The sequence below is a fragment of the Ursus maritimus genome, unplaced genomic scaffold (genome assembly GCF_017311325.1).
Source record: "Ursus maritimus isolate PB19 unplaced genomic scaffold, ASM1731132v1 scaffold_28, whole genome shotgun sequence".
NCBI lineage: Eukaryota > Metazoa > Chordata > Mammalia > Carnivora > Ursidae > Ursus > Ursus maritimus.
Window position 1 is genome coordinate 28003671 of NW_024425341.1, and position 16732 is coordinate 28020402.

Here is a 16732-nt window from a genome sequence, read left to right on the forward strand (position 1 = left end):
AATAAAGAGGCAATTATAAACTCATAAAAGAGTGGAGATATTAATATCAAACAATGTAGTTCTTTAAAATTAAAAAGGCTGAACAGAATAAAGGGGATATTGTGTAAAACATTTCCATTCCAGTTTACTTAAAACACTTCCCTGTAATGGGCAGAAACACATTCTTCATAATGAAACAAGTAGCTGGAATCAGTCATTAACACTGTACATTCGCTGTGTTCTCAAATTGGTGCCAGATGCTTCTGTTCAGCTTGTGTTCGTCTTGCAAACACTCTCATCCCAGCGGTCTGATATTCTGGTGTGATGCCCCGTAACATGGTTAGATGACCTGGAGGATGATCTTTCCAATATAGAAATAGATGACCATGTATGACCAGTGTTTCAATTTACTCAGTGCCATACATAATGAAAAAATACCGATGTTCTTCATTTGTCAAGCGTCTGGCTCTTGAACAGCACTTCAAGCTGACACGTCAGTCCCATGACAAAGGTCCTGTACATCAATGCGCAAGACATCTGAACGTCCCAGATCTGAATGGCATCCATCCTTGTTTCTCCAGTGGTTCACCTCTCTTGTACTCTCCATGGCTCGAGCTGAAATTCAATTGCAGCAATTATTTGCTAATCGAATCAGACTTTGTGTTACACACAATGGTTCTATGAGGCAAATGCATTGAAAACAGGAAACATTTAAATGAAACCCATTCCTTTAGTCTGAGGCAGCTGAGGATTTTTTTTTCTTTTTTCTTTTTAGATATTATCTCAAAAGTTCACTTGTTGAGCTTACATGGAAAAAAAACATTGCAGAGAATATGAAATTACATGGAAATGTCTGGTTTAATATAAATAGAATTGTGTGGCGCAGAAGCTCGTGAGGCCACGGGGGATTGAAAGCTATTTTGTTATTGAAAGGCAGACTAGGTCAACAGGCTGCACATGGAAGAGCCACGTCTATCAAGCAGAGATGAGGACTGACAACCTGGGCGTAGCCTCGCAAGGCTTGACTCGACACAAGACGGAGAAGGTGCTGTCTGCAGTACTGAAAGTACACTTCATTTGCAAAACTCGGGAGCAGAAAATTAATCAGATTCTTTTGACGATAAAGAAAAAAATGGCAGACTGCATTTAATATTTCCAAGTGGAATAAATTAACCTTTGAATATTTTAGTCTGGGGACTAACACACACACACAAAATGAAATAATGGTTAGAGAGGTATTAAAAATGGTATCTAAAAGCAAACTCCACCCCTTCAGACCACTTGAAGCAGATGGGACCTCGGAGGGGCGGATGTCTCAGAAGTTTTCTTGGAAGGTAAAAATCCAAAAAGAAGACAACAAGGTAAGAGCGAAAAAACAATTTGAGATCATTTCTGTTACAGTCCTTCCTTTCAATTAGGACTATTGTTCATAACATTGTGTGAAGAAAAATACATGGAAAGCTGCCAGGAATAATGTTTTAAATTTACTCCATTACCCACAACTTATTTGACTTCTGTTTGGAAACTATAAATGGCATTGTAAACTGAAAGGCCATTTCTGGTTCAAAGAGGTTGGAGGCTACATTCCTGTTCCTTTATTATTTTTTTAAATCCCCAATAGCATAAGCTTCTAGCAGACATCATTCAGCTTTTAACCAGACACATTATTGTGAAGTTTTCTAGGGATGAGCTTAGAGCTGCCACTTAAAGTTTGAGGCGGAAGGTGTAAGATCAGGAAAGAGAAAAAAGACCAGGGAATTGTAAACATCTGGCTTGATGTTTTGTTTGTTCTTATGTACTTAGGGGCAGTCTTCTTGGAAGTGAAAGAGTGACTTTAAAAAGTCATAGTCCATAGTTTGAAGGCTTTTAATAACACATGTGTCTATTTTGGTTACCGAAGGAATTGCTTTTTTCAAGCTTATGCAATTATGTGATCCAAACTTCATTATCTCAGCATTGTAAGTTACAAGATGAAATGAATGGGTGCATATCTATTCAGTGTTTCCTACTGAAAGTAACCACCATATGTGGGAAAATTGATACGAAATATACGAAAACCGAATGCTTTGGAATGGCTCAGTCAAGGAGAGTCCATTTAAAAAAGTTGTCTAATTAGGTCTGTGTAAGCCAACTATCAATGTTTTAGGCTATTATGAAATGTACCAGAAGAATATTATTTTTTTGGATTGCTTTGCAAGTGACTTTAATTTCTCCATTAACTTTAATGAAATAAAAACTCTAAAACAAAACACTGCAGGTATTGTATATGCAAGAAAGCCAATAGCCAACTCCGAAGACAAGATCTTATTCCTATAACAAAAGCCTAGTGAACTAGTATACATGCATATATAAAATTTATATTTAAAGCATGATTATATTCTTAATAATCTTCACTTTAACTTCTTCGACTAACCAGTGACCCATTATGACTTCTAGTTATCTGTGGTAAGACTCTTCCACACCAAAAGATTTTAATCTTTAGACACAAATTATACCACAAGCAGAGTTTAAAGACCCTTATTATTTTAATGTCTTTAATTGTGGACAATGAGAATTAAATACCTCATACATTCCATACCTATTGCCAAAATCAACACCAAGGGACAAGTGTGATTTGACAAAGAATCTCACTTGAGGTTTAGTTACCATGTTCAGTCAGAGATGCCATTTTCCCCGCACCTAATTCTTTTTTTTTTTTTTTAAGATTTTATTTATATGACAGAGATAGAGACAGCCAGCGAGAGAGGGAACACAGCAGGGGGAGAGGGAGAGGAAGAAGCAGGCTCCCAGCAGAGGAGCCCGATGTGGGACTTGATCCCGGAACGCCGGGATCACGCCCTGAGCCGAAGGCAGACGCTCAACCGCTGTGCCGCCCAGGCGCCCCATCCCCGTACCTAATTCTACTCCCACCTAAACTGTTTTTGATTAACAGAGATTTAATATTTTTATCTGAAGACCAATAACCCAAAATGCCATTAAAAGGGGAAGAGTTCATCTTATATTTTTCTTCGTAGAAAGCGTGTTCACAAGGGCTCTTGAAGGGTTACCTGGTTGACGACTGACAAGGGCTGGTCAGTGCCCTGACAGTCTCTGAGCACCTTTCCCGCACAGAAAGGTGTAAAGCCTTTTCAGGTTGTAAGATGTGACTTCTTTGACTGTGTTCCCATAAACATCACAGACTCAAGAGGCAGAGGGACTTGGGGATAAAATGTCACCTGCCTGGTGAGCAGGGCATCCCTTACTTTTCTCAACTTTGTAACAAAATTCTAATGAAGACCCTCACCTTCCCCTCCCAAAAAAAAAAAACCACGCCCCCCCCTCCAAACTGCCCCATGATATGTAGTGTCTGGGAGGAATTCGTCCAAACTAGAGGTTTGAAATAGAGTTTTTAAAAAAGCTGATGATGGATTGGTCTTTTGCTTTCTCAAGTAAAGCAGTCAAGAGGACCTGAGTAAAATTGAAAGACCTAGTGTCATTCTCCCACTGTGTGATGGGTGTCTTGAGAGATCACTAAGGGCCAAGGCAGCTCTCCTCTCCTGCCTTGGTGCTAGTTTTGAGGTGGTGGGGCTAATACTCTCCTCTTCTTCCATCTTCATACATCATTTGGAGATTATAATTTCCAGAAAGTGCCAGTCAGGAGATTGTGGGGTGATGGTGTCTTAAGAGAGAATCCCTGTGACATCCAAGAACTAAGAAAAATGTTTAAAAGAAAATTGGGTGCTTGCTGTGCCTACCAAAACTTAAAAACAATTTAGGCTAAAATATCACAGCACTGATGAAAGAATCAAAAACAGATGGATTAACAAAAAAGCAGATGGCCTTGGAAGCAATCAACAGTTCATAAGAAAATAATGCATAATAACAAATACATAGAAAAAGAATGCCACACACAGAACTCACATGAAGAAATAATTATTTAAAAGTATTGGTAGGGCAACTGGCTAGATGATTTGGGTAAAAGTTAAATTAAACCATATCCTACTATTTCTGTTGGTTTAAAAAGTTGGATTTTGTAAATGCTATTCAGAAACCATTTAGTTGTTTTATAATGAGATTTTTTTAAAGGTGGAATAATTGATATTTTATGTTCTAGATTCTCCAACAAACCTAATTGTAAGTTTGTTTTTTCTCTGGATAATTCTATTTCCTTATGCTAGATAGTCTACTACTCTACAAATTTCATATTCTAGGAACAGAGCATGTCCAGTGTAATTCTCATTGGCCTTACTGTTTGAAGGAGCCTTTGAATGTGCTTACCAAATCAAGGTCATTGTTGTGGAAAAGGAAAAGAGGCATGAAAGACTTGTCCATAGACCATTTTCCCACATGGAGAAGAGACAGGTTCATATTCCAGCTTCAGTCTCATGGTGCCTTGTAGATGTTCCTCTGTGATTCATGACATCACTTTCTCCATCATTGACATAATTCTGAAATACCTTCTAAGTACTGCAAAGGGAAGGAGGCTATGCATAAAGGACATGAAAAATAGCAAATAGAAAAAACGTTTGAGTCTATAAAATTAAAAAAAAAGTCTGTACATAGACTAAACTACAATACCAGCCTAAAAACAGATAAAAATATATGAACAAGTAGATAATCAAAATTAGATTAGTATGGTTGTTTAAAAAATTCATACAATTTGATAAGTCAAGTAACCCAATAAAAATCGACAAAGAATAGGATTTTCATGGAGAAATAATACATGAAGGCATTTTCTACCTCACTACTGATCAAAAGAATTACAGATTAAAATAAAGATATCTTTTCCACCCACAAATTAGCCAAGATTCTTTTAAAGATAATATTTGTTGGGTTGCAAGGAAACTTACAGCTCTTGCGAAATGCTAGTGGGAGAACCAAAGGCCACATCTTTCTGGAGGATAATGTTGGGACTATGTATCAAGATCCCTAGAAGATTAACACATTGGCCCATAGATTTTACAGATAGAAACTAGCTTAATTAGTTCCTTCTCTCTCTCAAAATAAAAAATCTTTTTCTTTTAAGATTTTATCTGTTTATTTGACAGAGAGACAGCGAGAGAGGGAACACAAGCAGGGGAATTGGGAGAAGGAGAATCAGACTCCCTACCGAGCAAGGAGCCCGATGCGGGACTCAATCCCAGGACCCTGGGATCATGACCTGAGCCAAAAGCAGACACTTAACAACTGAGCCACCCAGGCGCCCAATAAGTAAATCTTTAAAAAAATAAAGCAAGTAGAGACTAATTCTCAAAGGAAAGATCTTGTAGAATTGAACTAAGCAAATCAATCTTTCTGCGAAGGAGTAAACAAATATGGGGGAAAATGAAATGGGTTTTTATTTTATGATGTGCCGAATTCTAAAACCGTACACACACACAATGAGGTGTTGAATAAATGCTTGAGTGTCCTTTACATGCACAGTCTTCTGTTATGGCCTTTGTATACGCTGTTGCATTGAATCCACAGAGCCGCACTGATGCCAGTGTGGGCAAGGAACTGAGGCTTAGAGAAGTCATGTGGTCCCACAGCTTTTGAGGAGTGTTGGGATTCGAACTGTGCTCTTCCTACTACACTGAAGGAACCTCTGTCAGAAAAGCTGATTTTGAGCAATCTATATTTTGCATTTCATGTGGACAAAATGAGATATGTGAAAGTGCTTGGGATTAAGGAAGGCACGTGTTGTGATGAGCACCGGGTGTTACACGCAAACAATGAATCATGGAACACTACACCAAAAACTAAGGATGTACTGTACGATGACCAGCAAAACGTAATTTAAAAAATACAGTTTTAAAATACCGCTATTTCCTCTATGTAGATATTTTTCCAAAATAAGATGGCTTACAATTTTGGATAGATATCCAGCCACCTTAAAACTTTGAAATCTAGCCTGCAAGGTTTTTGTGATCGTCTAATCAAAATTCATAGAGATGAGTGTTCTATTCCAAGACCAGCATGTGCAGAGGGAATCATTATAGAAGAGTGTTAGGTGATTACAGGAAAATAAAAGTATCACCTGAAAGTTAAATTTTGTTAATGATACTTAGGCTTTCTTGGGATTTGTAATATATGGAGGATGGTTTATATTTTTTATTGATATAGTAAGTCTTGTTTTACTTTTGCTTATTAGGATTTTTACATTATATGTGCACATCCTTTTTGGTCTGATGATTTTTATAGTTTTATTTTTAAATTATGACCCCCTCTTCCCCAAGCTCTCAGAAGTTGATATTTTAACCTTTGACCCTTTTCAACAAACTATGCTTTGAACCACATTGACTGAGCCTTCTGTTGTTCATCTTTTATAAAAGGTACTCTGTATTTCAGTAGATCTCTATAAATTTATTTTCTTTTGAAGAAGGAAAGAGTAAAAAAATTAAATTCAGATCTGCTAGAAATGGATGAGAATTCCCCTCATAGCTATTTCTGAGTTATGGTATTTTTTTTTTCCAACAGCTGTTTAATAGTTACGTCTAATCTTATAAGCAAGTTATATGTTCAGACTTAATGTGGCCTCCTTTGTTCAGTGTAAAGCACAGAAACATTATACTTTGCTCGGTGACATTTTCCAGATCATGTTGCCTTTAACAAATGCAGTAAGAATTCTCTCATAGTTAGTGCTTGAAAAGTGCTGATTTAAATTGAATTTCTCGGGTTTATGAGTAAAGTGCATTTTCTTAACAATGAAGGAAATTCACACCAAAATGATAGAAGTTCTTAATCAAGTAGAAATTTGAATACCACATTTATTTCCAACCTAATGCCATTAATACTTAGATGCTTTTTAATTTTTTCACGTTTGTTTCCTCTTTCTGTATTTTTTATAAATTTTTAAAATTTAGTTAATAATGGTCCCTCGTTCTCAAAATATTTATCTTGATTTTTCACAGCCTCTAGACTCTGTGCGCCTCTTTACATATTAAAGGGGAAAGAGTTGGAATCGATATATTTGAAGTACCAAGTTTCATGACCTCATTTGACAAAAAGTATGATTGAATTCCAAAATGCATTACGACATTGTTTTATATAATCACAAGTGGTGACGAATTAAGGTTCTAAAATTTGATAGTTGGCTGAGTCCTGACATTTTCTCATTCTCCTCTCTTAGAACTTTGTTGCAATTTGTAAATGAGGCTGAATTTCTGAACACTTTAATTCTGATTAAAAAGGATCTGGCATTTGAAACTTCCAGAGATTATGGGAATTACTTATTGAGGGCTTATTGTGGATCAAGCACTATTCTAAACATGAACATATTTGACAGTTTTGCAGCCAGCAATCAAGGAATTAAAGAATTTCTCTTGGAAATCAACAACTGTGGCCTTGATTCTTGGTCCCAGTGCTGAATGGGGTCATGAGCTCGTATCTTCTGCTTGGAAAGCCATTTATAGATTGCCACAGTTACCTCTAAAGTTCCTTCTGCCAATTTAATAACTGGATTAGCAACATATGAAAGCAGCAGGCAGTTCCATATAAGCTCAGTACAACAGGAGGCATCTTTAGATATCAACTATCTTGGCAAATAAATTTAAGACCCATGTTGGGGGCAAAGTACATACAAGTATTTTACATACTTATACACACAAGTATAAATACAATCATTTTATCAGTTTTACTTACAACTCAGCAGAGCTATTATTCAAAAACTCTCAGGTAAAAGTTCAAGTATAATTTGGATGTTCTTGAATTAGTTATTCTCTTGGAAGATCTTGTTTACTTTTCTTGCATACCAACATCCAACACTATTCAGGCACTTTGCCTTGAAGTAATTACTGTTTTGGTCTCAAAATGTTTGATTCATATTTGACTCTTTCTTGCCAATTAAAATTTGCACATAAAGAGGAATTACAGTGTAGTGAATTGTGTCCTCTCCAAATTCATATGTTGAAGTCCTAACTCCCAAATGTTCCTGCCTTTGAAGATAAAGCCTTTAGGGTGGTGATGAAGGGTAAAAGAGGTCATTAACAGTAGGGCTCTGGTCTGCTAAGGCTGGTGTCCTTGTGAGAAGAGACAGCAGACATCTTGTTTCCCCCACATGTGCACATAGGAAAGAGTGTGCGAGGATAATGAGAAAGAGATAAGGTGGCTGTCTCCAAGCTAGGAAGAGAGGTTTCACAGGAAACTTCTAGAAACAGCATTGGTGGCACCTTGACTGGGACTCCCAGCCTCCAAAATGTGAGGAAATGAATTTCTGTTGTGTAAGCCACCCACATTGTGTGCTGTTACAGCAGTTGACCAGATGAAGACAGAGCAACGTGTGTTTCAAATGAGCTGAGTTCATACCAGGCTCTTGACAAAAAATTAGGCACGTCTAGGTAAGCCTTCTATTTGCAGATTCAAAGTCTTGGGTAAAGCTATTCTTCATAAGGGAAGAGATAATCAAGGCATATGAACTTGGTCCAAGAATAGTGGCTCATGGCTGAAGGAGAAGGGCTGATTATAAATCCAGCCTGAAAGATGTTCCAGCTCAGCTCATGCTGCACTGTGTTTGTGCTTCGGTCTAAGGCTATCAAATAATTTGGGAGAAGGCCCGAGGGAGAGTGAGAGAGAATCTTAAGCAGTCTCCATGCCCAGCACAGAGCCAAAGTGGGGCTCGATCTCAAAACCCTGAGATCATGACCTGAGCCGAAATCAAGAGTCGGACACTTAGCTGAATGAGCCACCCGGGCGCCCTTCAAATAAGTAAATTTAAAAGTTTTTTGAATTAAAATCTTTCCCCTAAGTCTTGTTCTAAGCATTATTTTGGCTGGGACATTTTGCATAGGCGTTAAGCACTTTTTTCCTCTCCTGATGAGAGCATGGCGACTTGCTTGGTGTTCTGAGCACTCTTGCTCCGCGATCCAGGAGGGGGGCTTTCATGCTGCAGAGTGTTTGGCACGACTTCAGCCACAGCTGCACCTGTGGGAGATGACGGCTTTGGCAGAGAACGGGAGGTTGTTAAAGTAATTCAATAAGGCAAATCTCAGGTTTTAGAGCAGCAATTTGAAAACAGAATTTGTGAAGGACCTTTTAGAAAATGAAATCTTTCCCCTTCGATATCTTGATGTAAAACAGACAAAAGCCGGGCTGCTCTGGCCGAGCGAGACGTGGAGGTCTGGTGCCCAGGCGCGGACTGAGGGGAACACACGCGGATCGTCCCTGCGGAAGTGGGAAGAATGTCATGCTAATAATCGCTTGCCCGGGGTTTTCGTGTGGACTCTGCCATTCCGCTGCGTGTCTCCAGAGGAAACTTCCACAGTTCAGGACTGGAGGCACTTTAACTGTAAAACCGAGAGGTCGGCGTCTATAATTGCTAAAAACCTCTTCTAGGTCTAACTCAAATTCTGGAATTACATTAGGTGCAGCAAAGACTCTGGTTTGTTCCAGAGAACTCTGCACCCTCCAGGATCTCTTCAGCCTGGTAGGGCATGTGTGCTCCCACACCGTCTGTGTTAGACTTTTCTCGTGCGTGTCTTAGCACGTGAACTGTGACGGGGACAACGGAGCTTGTCAGTGTCTCACCCACAGGGCAAACCAGTTGTGGAACTTGTTCTTTAAAAAGAAATCACAACGAAATTCTCAAGGGATCTGAAATCCAGGCAAAAACGTCTGCTTTAAATCCAGAGATGAGGAAATTCTTTGTTTCCCCAAGACCTCGTCAAAAGTATCTCCCCATTATGTGGCTGATGTGACATCAGGGTGCCACATGCACAAGCAAAATGCGTGTTATCTCTTGCCACATATCTTGTGGGGTTTTACGTCAGACTTCTACTAGTGAAATTTTCAAATAACCATTGTGGCGTTCATCACATTTACTCTGTAGATACCATAAGCCAATTCAAGAACTCTTCAGCAGATAATGCAATTTCCTACGCATTTCAGGAATCGACCCCACCTTCCCTATCACTGTCCCAACAGGTCATGAGACCTCTTCTTTTTTTTTTTTTTTTTTCCTTAAAATTCTAGTGTGCCTGCTTTTTGTCTCCTCTTTCCCCTTCTGATCGTTTCTCATTTTTCATTTTTTATATTATTTTCAGTTACCCAACATATAGTACATCATTAGTTTTTGACGTAGTGCTTAATGATTCATTAGTTGCATATAACACCCAGTGCTCATCACGACACGTGCCCTCCTTAATACCCATCACTCTGCTACCGCATCCCCGCACCCCCTTCTGCTCTGTAACCCTCAGTTTGTTTCCCGGAGTCCAGACTCTCATGGTTTGTCTCCCTCTCTGATTTCTTCTCATTCAGCTTTTCCTTTCTGTTTTCACTTTTCCTTCATTTCCTTCCTCCCTTCCTTGTCCTCCCTCTTGTTAGCAATTCCAAATGCTAGTCTGTGGTCCTTTATTTACTGTGTATCGACAAGGAGCATAAGCTTCAAAAATAACTATTTTAAGATAGTGTCTTTTACTTTTGGTATCTGTCTGTCCAACTCTTGGGATAGAATCAAAGGAAGCTGGGATGTTCGATCTGACGGACTCACACCCTGTCTGATCGCTGTGTGTTTTCTCCTGCCTGTGAGAGTTCCACAGAGCGGCAACTGCCAAATAAGTATGTAGTACAAACTTCAGGATGAGACTAAGGAGAGCAATTGTCAGGGGTTACAGGCCATTGTTTAAGATGAGTAGGAGATAAAGGGAACAAAGTAGTGCATTGAAAAAAAATCTGTCCCAGAAAGGAGATAGGAAATGTAAAGAATGGGACATATTAGAAGACACGTTTGTCACACACACAGCAGGAAGGACTCTGAATCTTGATGGCAAGAAATCTCCATATGACACTAGTACTGAAGAAAAGTTTGTTTTTAACCTGAACATGTGAGCGACATAGTCTTATTTGGGGAGGTGTGATGATAATCTCAAATTTCTACTGAATTCAAATAGATAAATTTGAATATAAGGAAGATTAATTTTTTATTAAAGATTTTATTTATTTTAGAGAAAGAAAGCGACAGCGAGAGCAGGGCGGAGGGGCAGAGGGAGAGGGAGAAACAGGCTCCCCACTGAGCAGGGAGCCCAGTGCAGAGCTCCATCCCAGGACCCTGAGAACATGACCTGAGCCGAAGGCAGACGCTTAACCCACTGAGCCACCCCGGCGCCCCAGAGAGATTAATTTTTAAAAAGACAAAGAATATGCGTAGCTGCCTTAAAATGAGAAAAAAAATCCATGGCTCTAACAGCACACTACAAATATTGTCATATAAAGTAGTGTTGAATATACAGGAAACGTTTTTTTCTTTTAAAAGTATCTATAAATCTGGAGTGTGTGTGTGGATGGCTCAGTCGGTTAAGTGTCTGTCTTCAGCTCGGGTCACGATCCCAGGGGTTTGGGATTGAGCCCGGCCTCACGTGTCAGGCTCCCTGCTCAGCGGGGAGTCGGCTTCTCCCTCTGCCCCACTCCCCCATGCTCTCTCTCACGCGCACGCATGCACACGCATGCTCTCTTTAATAAATACATAAAATCTTTTTTAAAAAAGTATAAATCTTATCTGTAAAATTACTTCAAATTCTTATCTAGTGAGTCATTATTTGGTGGATTTCAAAGAAGTTCCGGATGGTGCTTCACGGTTGTATGTACGAAATCAAAGCAGTTGTTGCTGTCTGACTGTGTGGACAGTCATGTCTCATTGAGCCTGATATATAATCGGCCCTGGTGGGGGAGCCCATGAGCAGCATCTGGGCATTTTGAGCTGTGTACTTGTAGGCACTGCAGACACCAGGTGCCGGTGGAGCAGGCGCCATACCTAATCAGATCTGATCACCGGAATTCCAGATGGCAGTGACACTGGGGTCAACCTCTCCTGCGGTGGCTCTGCCTGGATGAAGCAGGGTGCTTGTGCCTCTGATTGAGGTTCGAGACCAGTGAACGCGAGTCTTAAGTTTTGCTTTCTGGTGGAAAGTTGCTCGGTTTTGTTTTTTCAAGATAACACAATGGAGACTTTCCAAAGTCTCCATGTGTGACCACCTTTGATAGGAAGAAATCAGGAAGCATGATGCTTTGAGCTATCTAAATTACTTAGAATTTAAGAAGTAGAGTAAGAATTAGAATTATGGTTTGAGGGAGACAGGATTTTTCATGTATAATTTCATACATGAAACATTAAAAAAAACATTTCCTCTTAAAGGGGGTGGTCACTAATTTCAAGAATAGATCTTTCTAAACATTTAAAAAAGATTTTTAAAAACATTTTTAAAAAAGTTCCTCTTAATGGAGTCACTAATCTCAAGAATGGGGCTTCTCTGAAGTTCTTAGAAATGTTCTACGTGTGTGGTTTTTGCCTCCCTCTGTATATAGTTCACTATAAACTTTTTTTTTTAAGATTTTATTTATTTATTTGACAGAGAGAGAGACAGCCAGCGAGAGAGGGAACACAGCAAGGGGAGTGGGAGAGGAAGAAGCAGGCTCCCAGCGGAGCAGGGAGCCTGATGCGGGGCTCGATCCCAGGACCCTGGGATGACGCCCTGAGCTGAAGGCAGGCGCTTAACAACTGAGCCACCCAGGCGCCCCTAGTTCACTCTAAACTTTGCAACTTCAGAGGTGGGACTTCATACACAATTTTAATTCAGTTCCCTCCTTCCATAGAGTAAGAAGTTGAGACTCAGATGGTTTTGGTGATTGGCTTAGGGGCATACCAGCAAAGTCATGATTAAAAACCTGGCACACTATTCCCAACGCAGTGCTCCTTCTGTTACAGCATGCTTTTTAGAGCAACGAGTTGTGAACTATGGCACAGAGGAAAAAAGCACGTGAAAACTAGGTTTAAAAATTATTTTCAAACCATCAGACCCCATTTGCACTTCCACAAGTTACCAGATAATTATTCCCCACTTAAAAAATATCCTTAATATATACTAAAACTTCAAACGTGAACAAAAAAGTTGGAATTACTTTATGAAACATGTCACTGAATTCCTTAAATTGTTCTCTGGATGCACTCTCTGCCTTTTTAGGATACACTATTGGATTTATGCAGAACTTTCTAGAATTCGACTCTATAAAAATCAGACCTTTTCATTCTCTTCCTCTGTAGCAGAGTGAAATAACTTTTTTTTTTTTTTAAATATCCTTTTCATTTGAGTTCAAAAGGTAAAGTCCCTAAAAAGGCATCCTTTGAAAAGTCTGCCAGACAAAGCTCAGATCTGGGGGGGGCAGTGTTGTAATGAAGGTGAGGTGAGGGCAAGAGACCCTTGCTCAGCTCTCTGCCCAGCACCAACTCAGTTGGTGAATGTGCGAAGTCACCCGAGTAAGGACTTTCGTGGGCTTTGTCAACGTGCTAACGAAGGCTGTGTATGAGCTCTCTGACCTGCTGTGTCTGCTTCTTCTCTCCCACTGTGAGTGGAGCAGGGACCCAGGAAACAGGTGAGAGGAAGCGTGTGACACTTTCTCCTTGTCTTAGAGAAGTGTGTTCTAGGCAGGTCAGTAAATGCTGCTTACGGACACCACTGAGACTTCTGGGAGGAGTTGTATGAGGACAAAGGTTATTTTTTAGAAAGTCTAATCATGGAATCTATTTCACTCAAGCAGTTAGCAAATTAAAACCCCCTTCCAAAACAAAACAAAACAAAACAAAATCCGGAAGCTAAATGTTATACAACTGCTTTTTTTTTTTTTTTAAGATTTTTTATTTGTAAGTAATCTCTATAGCCAACCTAGGGCTCAGACTTACAACCCCAAGATCAAGTCACATGCTCTACCAACTGAGCCAGCCAGGGGACCCTTCCCATTAGCCTTTTAAACTGAATGGACAGTATTTGGTTTCTAGACCTAAAATTCTGTGTATAAACTTTTAAGATTTCCATATATGTATTAACTGTTTCTGTAAGCGTCCAGTGTTTTCTCATCTTTATCCTTGAGATTTGGCTGGGTTGGTATCTCGAGACTCATGGAGAGTTTACATTCTCACTGTATTTTTTTTTTTTTTTAGCTATTTGCTGAATCGTGCTTGCTAACATTCTAAATAATTATTTAGCCTTATCTGTAGTCTAAACTGGCACCACAAAATCTCAATTATTATAATTTAGTGAAGAGAGATTTTTTTTTATGGTCAACATAAAATCGTTTGCAAGTATGTCTGGCAGTGTATTGTTTTTGTTCATGTTACTTTTGATTTTGGCCAAAATTATTGTATCTCCAGGGACAAATTAAGTGCTATTTTTCTGGCATGCTTCATGCTTTAATTTTTGGTCTAGTGATTTTTTTGGCTTACCCATATATTCTGAGAAACTAATTGTCAACACATACTTTAGATTTTTTAAAGCTGATAGTAGTCATTGTATCAGGTTCTCATATTCATTACATGGCCTCAGGGGACCGATTTGAAACTTAGAATACATCCCCCCCCCCTAAATTTGCTAAAAAATCAATATATTCCAAAAGTATCAAAACTAAAAATGATTAACCAGATTGCTATAACAGATTACATAATGTTTGCTTGTTTACATTCTTGGCTCAAATGTGATGCAAAATGATTGCATCTCAGCTGAATTTCATAGGTGGTGACCAGTTTATGCCCTCGGGACTACGCCTCCCGCTCAGGTGGAAAAATGTTATTTATTTTGATTCCACTTTTCCTTTGGTAATCATCCCTGAGTTAGTTCTTATGGAGAAATATTGATAAAACTATAGCTTTGGTCAAATTTAGTTATCTTTTTCTTTTGTATTGTTACGATTGTTATTATCATTTTCTGCTGTTCTTGTATTTGCAAATGACCTAGACCGTGGCTTAAACATAGGATGTACAATGCATACCTTTTCTGCCTAAAGGCTTCAGCCATTCTCACTAAAAAATAGGAAGATGGTCCATTCATGTATAGTAAGAGAATTTCTGAAGATCATTTTTTCTCAATACGTGAAAAACATGACTTTATAAACTTGAAGTTTAAGTTATGCAGAGCACATAACTGGACTTCTCTAAACATTACACATGACATTTTAAAAGTCAATACTGAAAACACTCAGGGCATGTTTAAGGCATCAGTCTTTTTAAATATTTTTAAAGAAAACTATTTTACGGCAAGAGACAGATACTAGTACTTTGAGTAGTCGCCTATACCACGTAAACTGTTTTGGTGAATTTGCAAGCTTTAGGAAGCTTATCTTTATACAGGTCTCTAGAATTTTCTTCTCCTTTCAGGACTTCCCGTTTTTCTGTATTGCTGTCGCTGTGTCTTTGTATGTCTTGCTAGTAGTCATGTATTATTCCTTGCTAGCAGCTGTATTGTACCAGCACATAACCCTCTGTCAATAAGCAAACCACTCATATGGTTGTATTTATGAAGGCAAAATATTTTCTCAGAGGAAAGTATTTTAGCGTGATGCCCTTTTAAACATGAAACAAACATTTCAATTGTGTTACTGAAATGTTTCCTTTTTAACACGTAAGAGCAATGAAACATGATTTCCAGTTTATTTTATACGTGCCGGATGGGAGCCTTTCAGCTCACAGAAAGTATTTTAGCTGGTCGGAAGGAGTTAAATACCTGGGAAAGATTCCTTTTGAATAACACATTTTAAAACCATTTTAATACAGACTGAGGGATATTAAATCAAGTGAAGAGTCTGAATGATCCCAGGGCACGGAATAACTTCCATCACGTGGACATGCTAAGCAGCTGAACTTATAAGCTATGTTCCCTACTGACTCCCTTGGTTATAAATTCAGAAGTGTCATGTGCTAAAACATTCATAATCATTAAATCTATTAAGAGATGAATTTCAATAAAACATAATAGCAACTGTTGTCCCTCCGGAATGTTCTCTTCTAGGTTCACCCTTTTTCATAATAGTCAAAATCTGACATCTGGTTGGAGGAAAGGAGGAAGGACAGGAGGAGATGAATGTTTTCACATCATCGGGTTTTGCTTATAGTGGAAGATAGTAATGGACTGAACTTACCAGTTTATAATACAATTTTCATTTTATTTTAAACATATTTTGCATGATATAAAAATATTGATCACAGTGAGCTTTACCAATTGTTATTGCTATAAAAATGAATGCAGAAACAATATTTTTAGTGGAAATAAATTATATAGTCATTATTTTTTCTTTAATCACAAGAGAAAAACCTCAGCTGTCTGGTCATCGGCAGAAAAACCAGTCATTAAAAGAGGTCTTTTGCAGACGAGCTCCAGTCCATTTCTGTAAAGTTATCCACACAGGTCAGCAAACGCTGACTTCTGTCTTTGTCTCCATGGTCCCACAAAGGTCTCTCTGTTCACAGACAGTTCCAATGTGGCAACACAGTTTTCCAAGATAGAAAACTGACAAACTGGAAAATAGTACAGTCTTAGTTCATATGTGGTCTTTTCCAGTATGAAGGGACACAGCGACATACTTCTTCACTGAATATAAGTCCTTGGTCACAATGCTTTGGTCGATTTGTACATGGTCTTCTGTAACAACTAGGACAACAAAGAGGAACACATTTTTGTTAAAAGCCAAAGCAATGAATTCATTATGCTACAAACACAGTTGTTTTTCTAAATTTAAAACGAGAACAAAGTTACTCATTTTATCATAAAATTATTCTTAGGTTTGTGTCTTATTGAAGTTTGTGCTGAGAATTACAAAATGTAGGAGGAATGGAAAAACCTAAAAGCAGTCTTGCTGATAGAACAGCTGGGAGAGTCAGATGATGTGAGCGTTGATTCTTTTGAAGTGCTCTCTGCTTCGTGGATGAAAGGAACATAAAACAAACAGTGAAAGTAAGGTCTGCCATTATGGTGTGAGCATAGAAGCATGGCAGGGTTCACAAGAGTATGGGACTTGTACGGAACCAGACTTGGAA

At 38.7% G+C, this 16732-nt stretch overlaps 1 protein-coding gene across 1 annotated transcript in view; it reads right to left on the reverse strand.

Moving 5' to 3' along the window:
* Nucleotides 1-15846: 15846 nt before the first annotated feature.
* Nucleotides 15847-16732, reverse strand: part of VEGFC (vascular endothelial growth factor C) — a 95978-nt gene continuing 95092 nt past the window's right edge. The window contains exon 7 of the mRNA XM_008708895.2: nt 15847-16346. Coding sequence (XP_008707117.2) covers nt 16232-16346 — 115 coding nt within the window. The 3' untranslated portion in view covers nt 15847-16231. The remainder of the gene's footprint in view (nt 16347-16732) is intronic.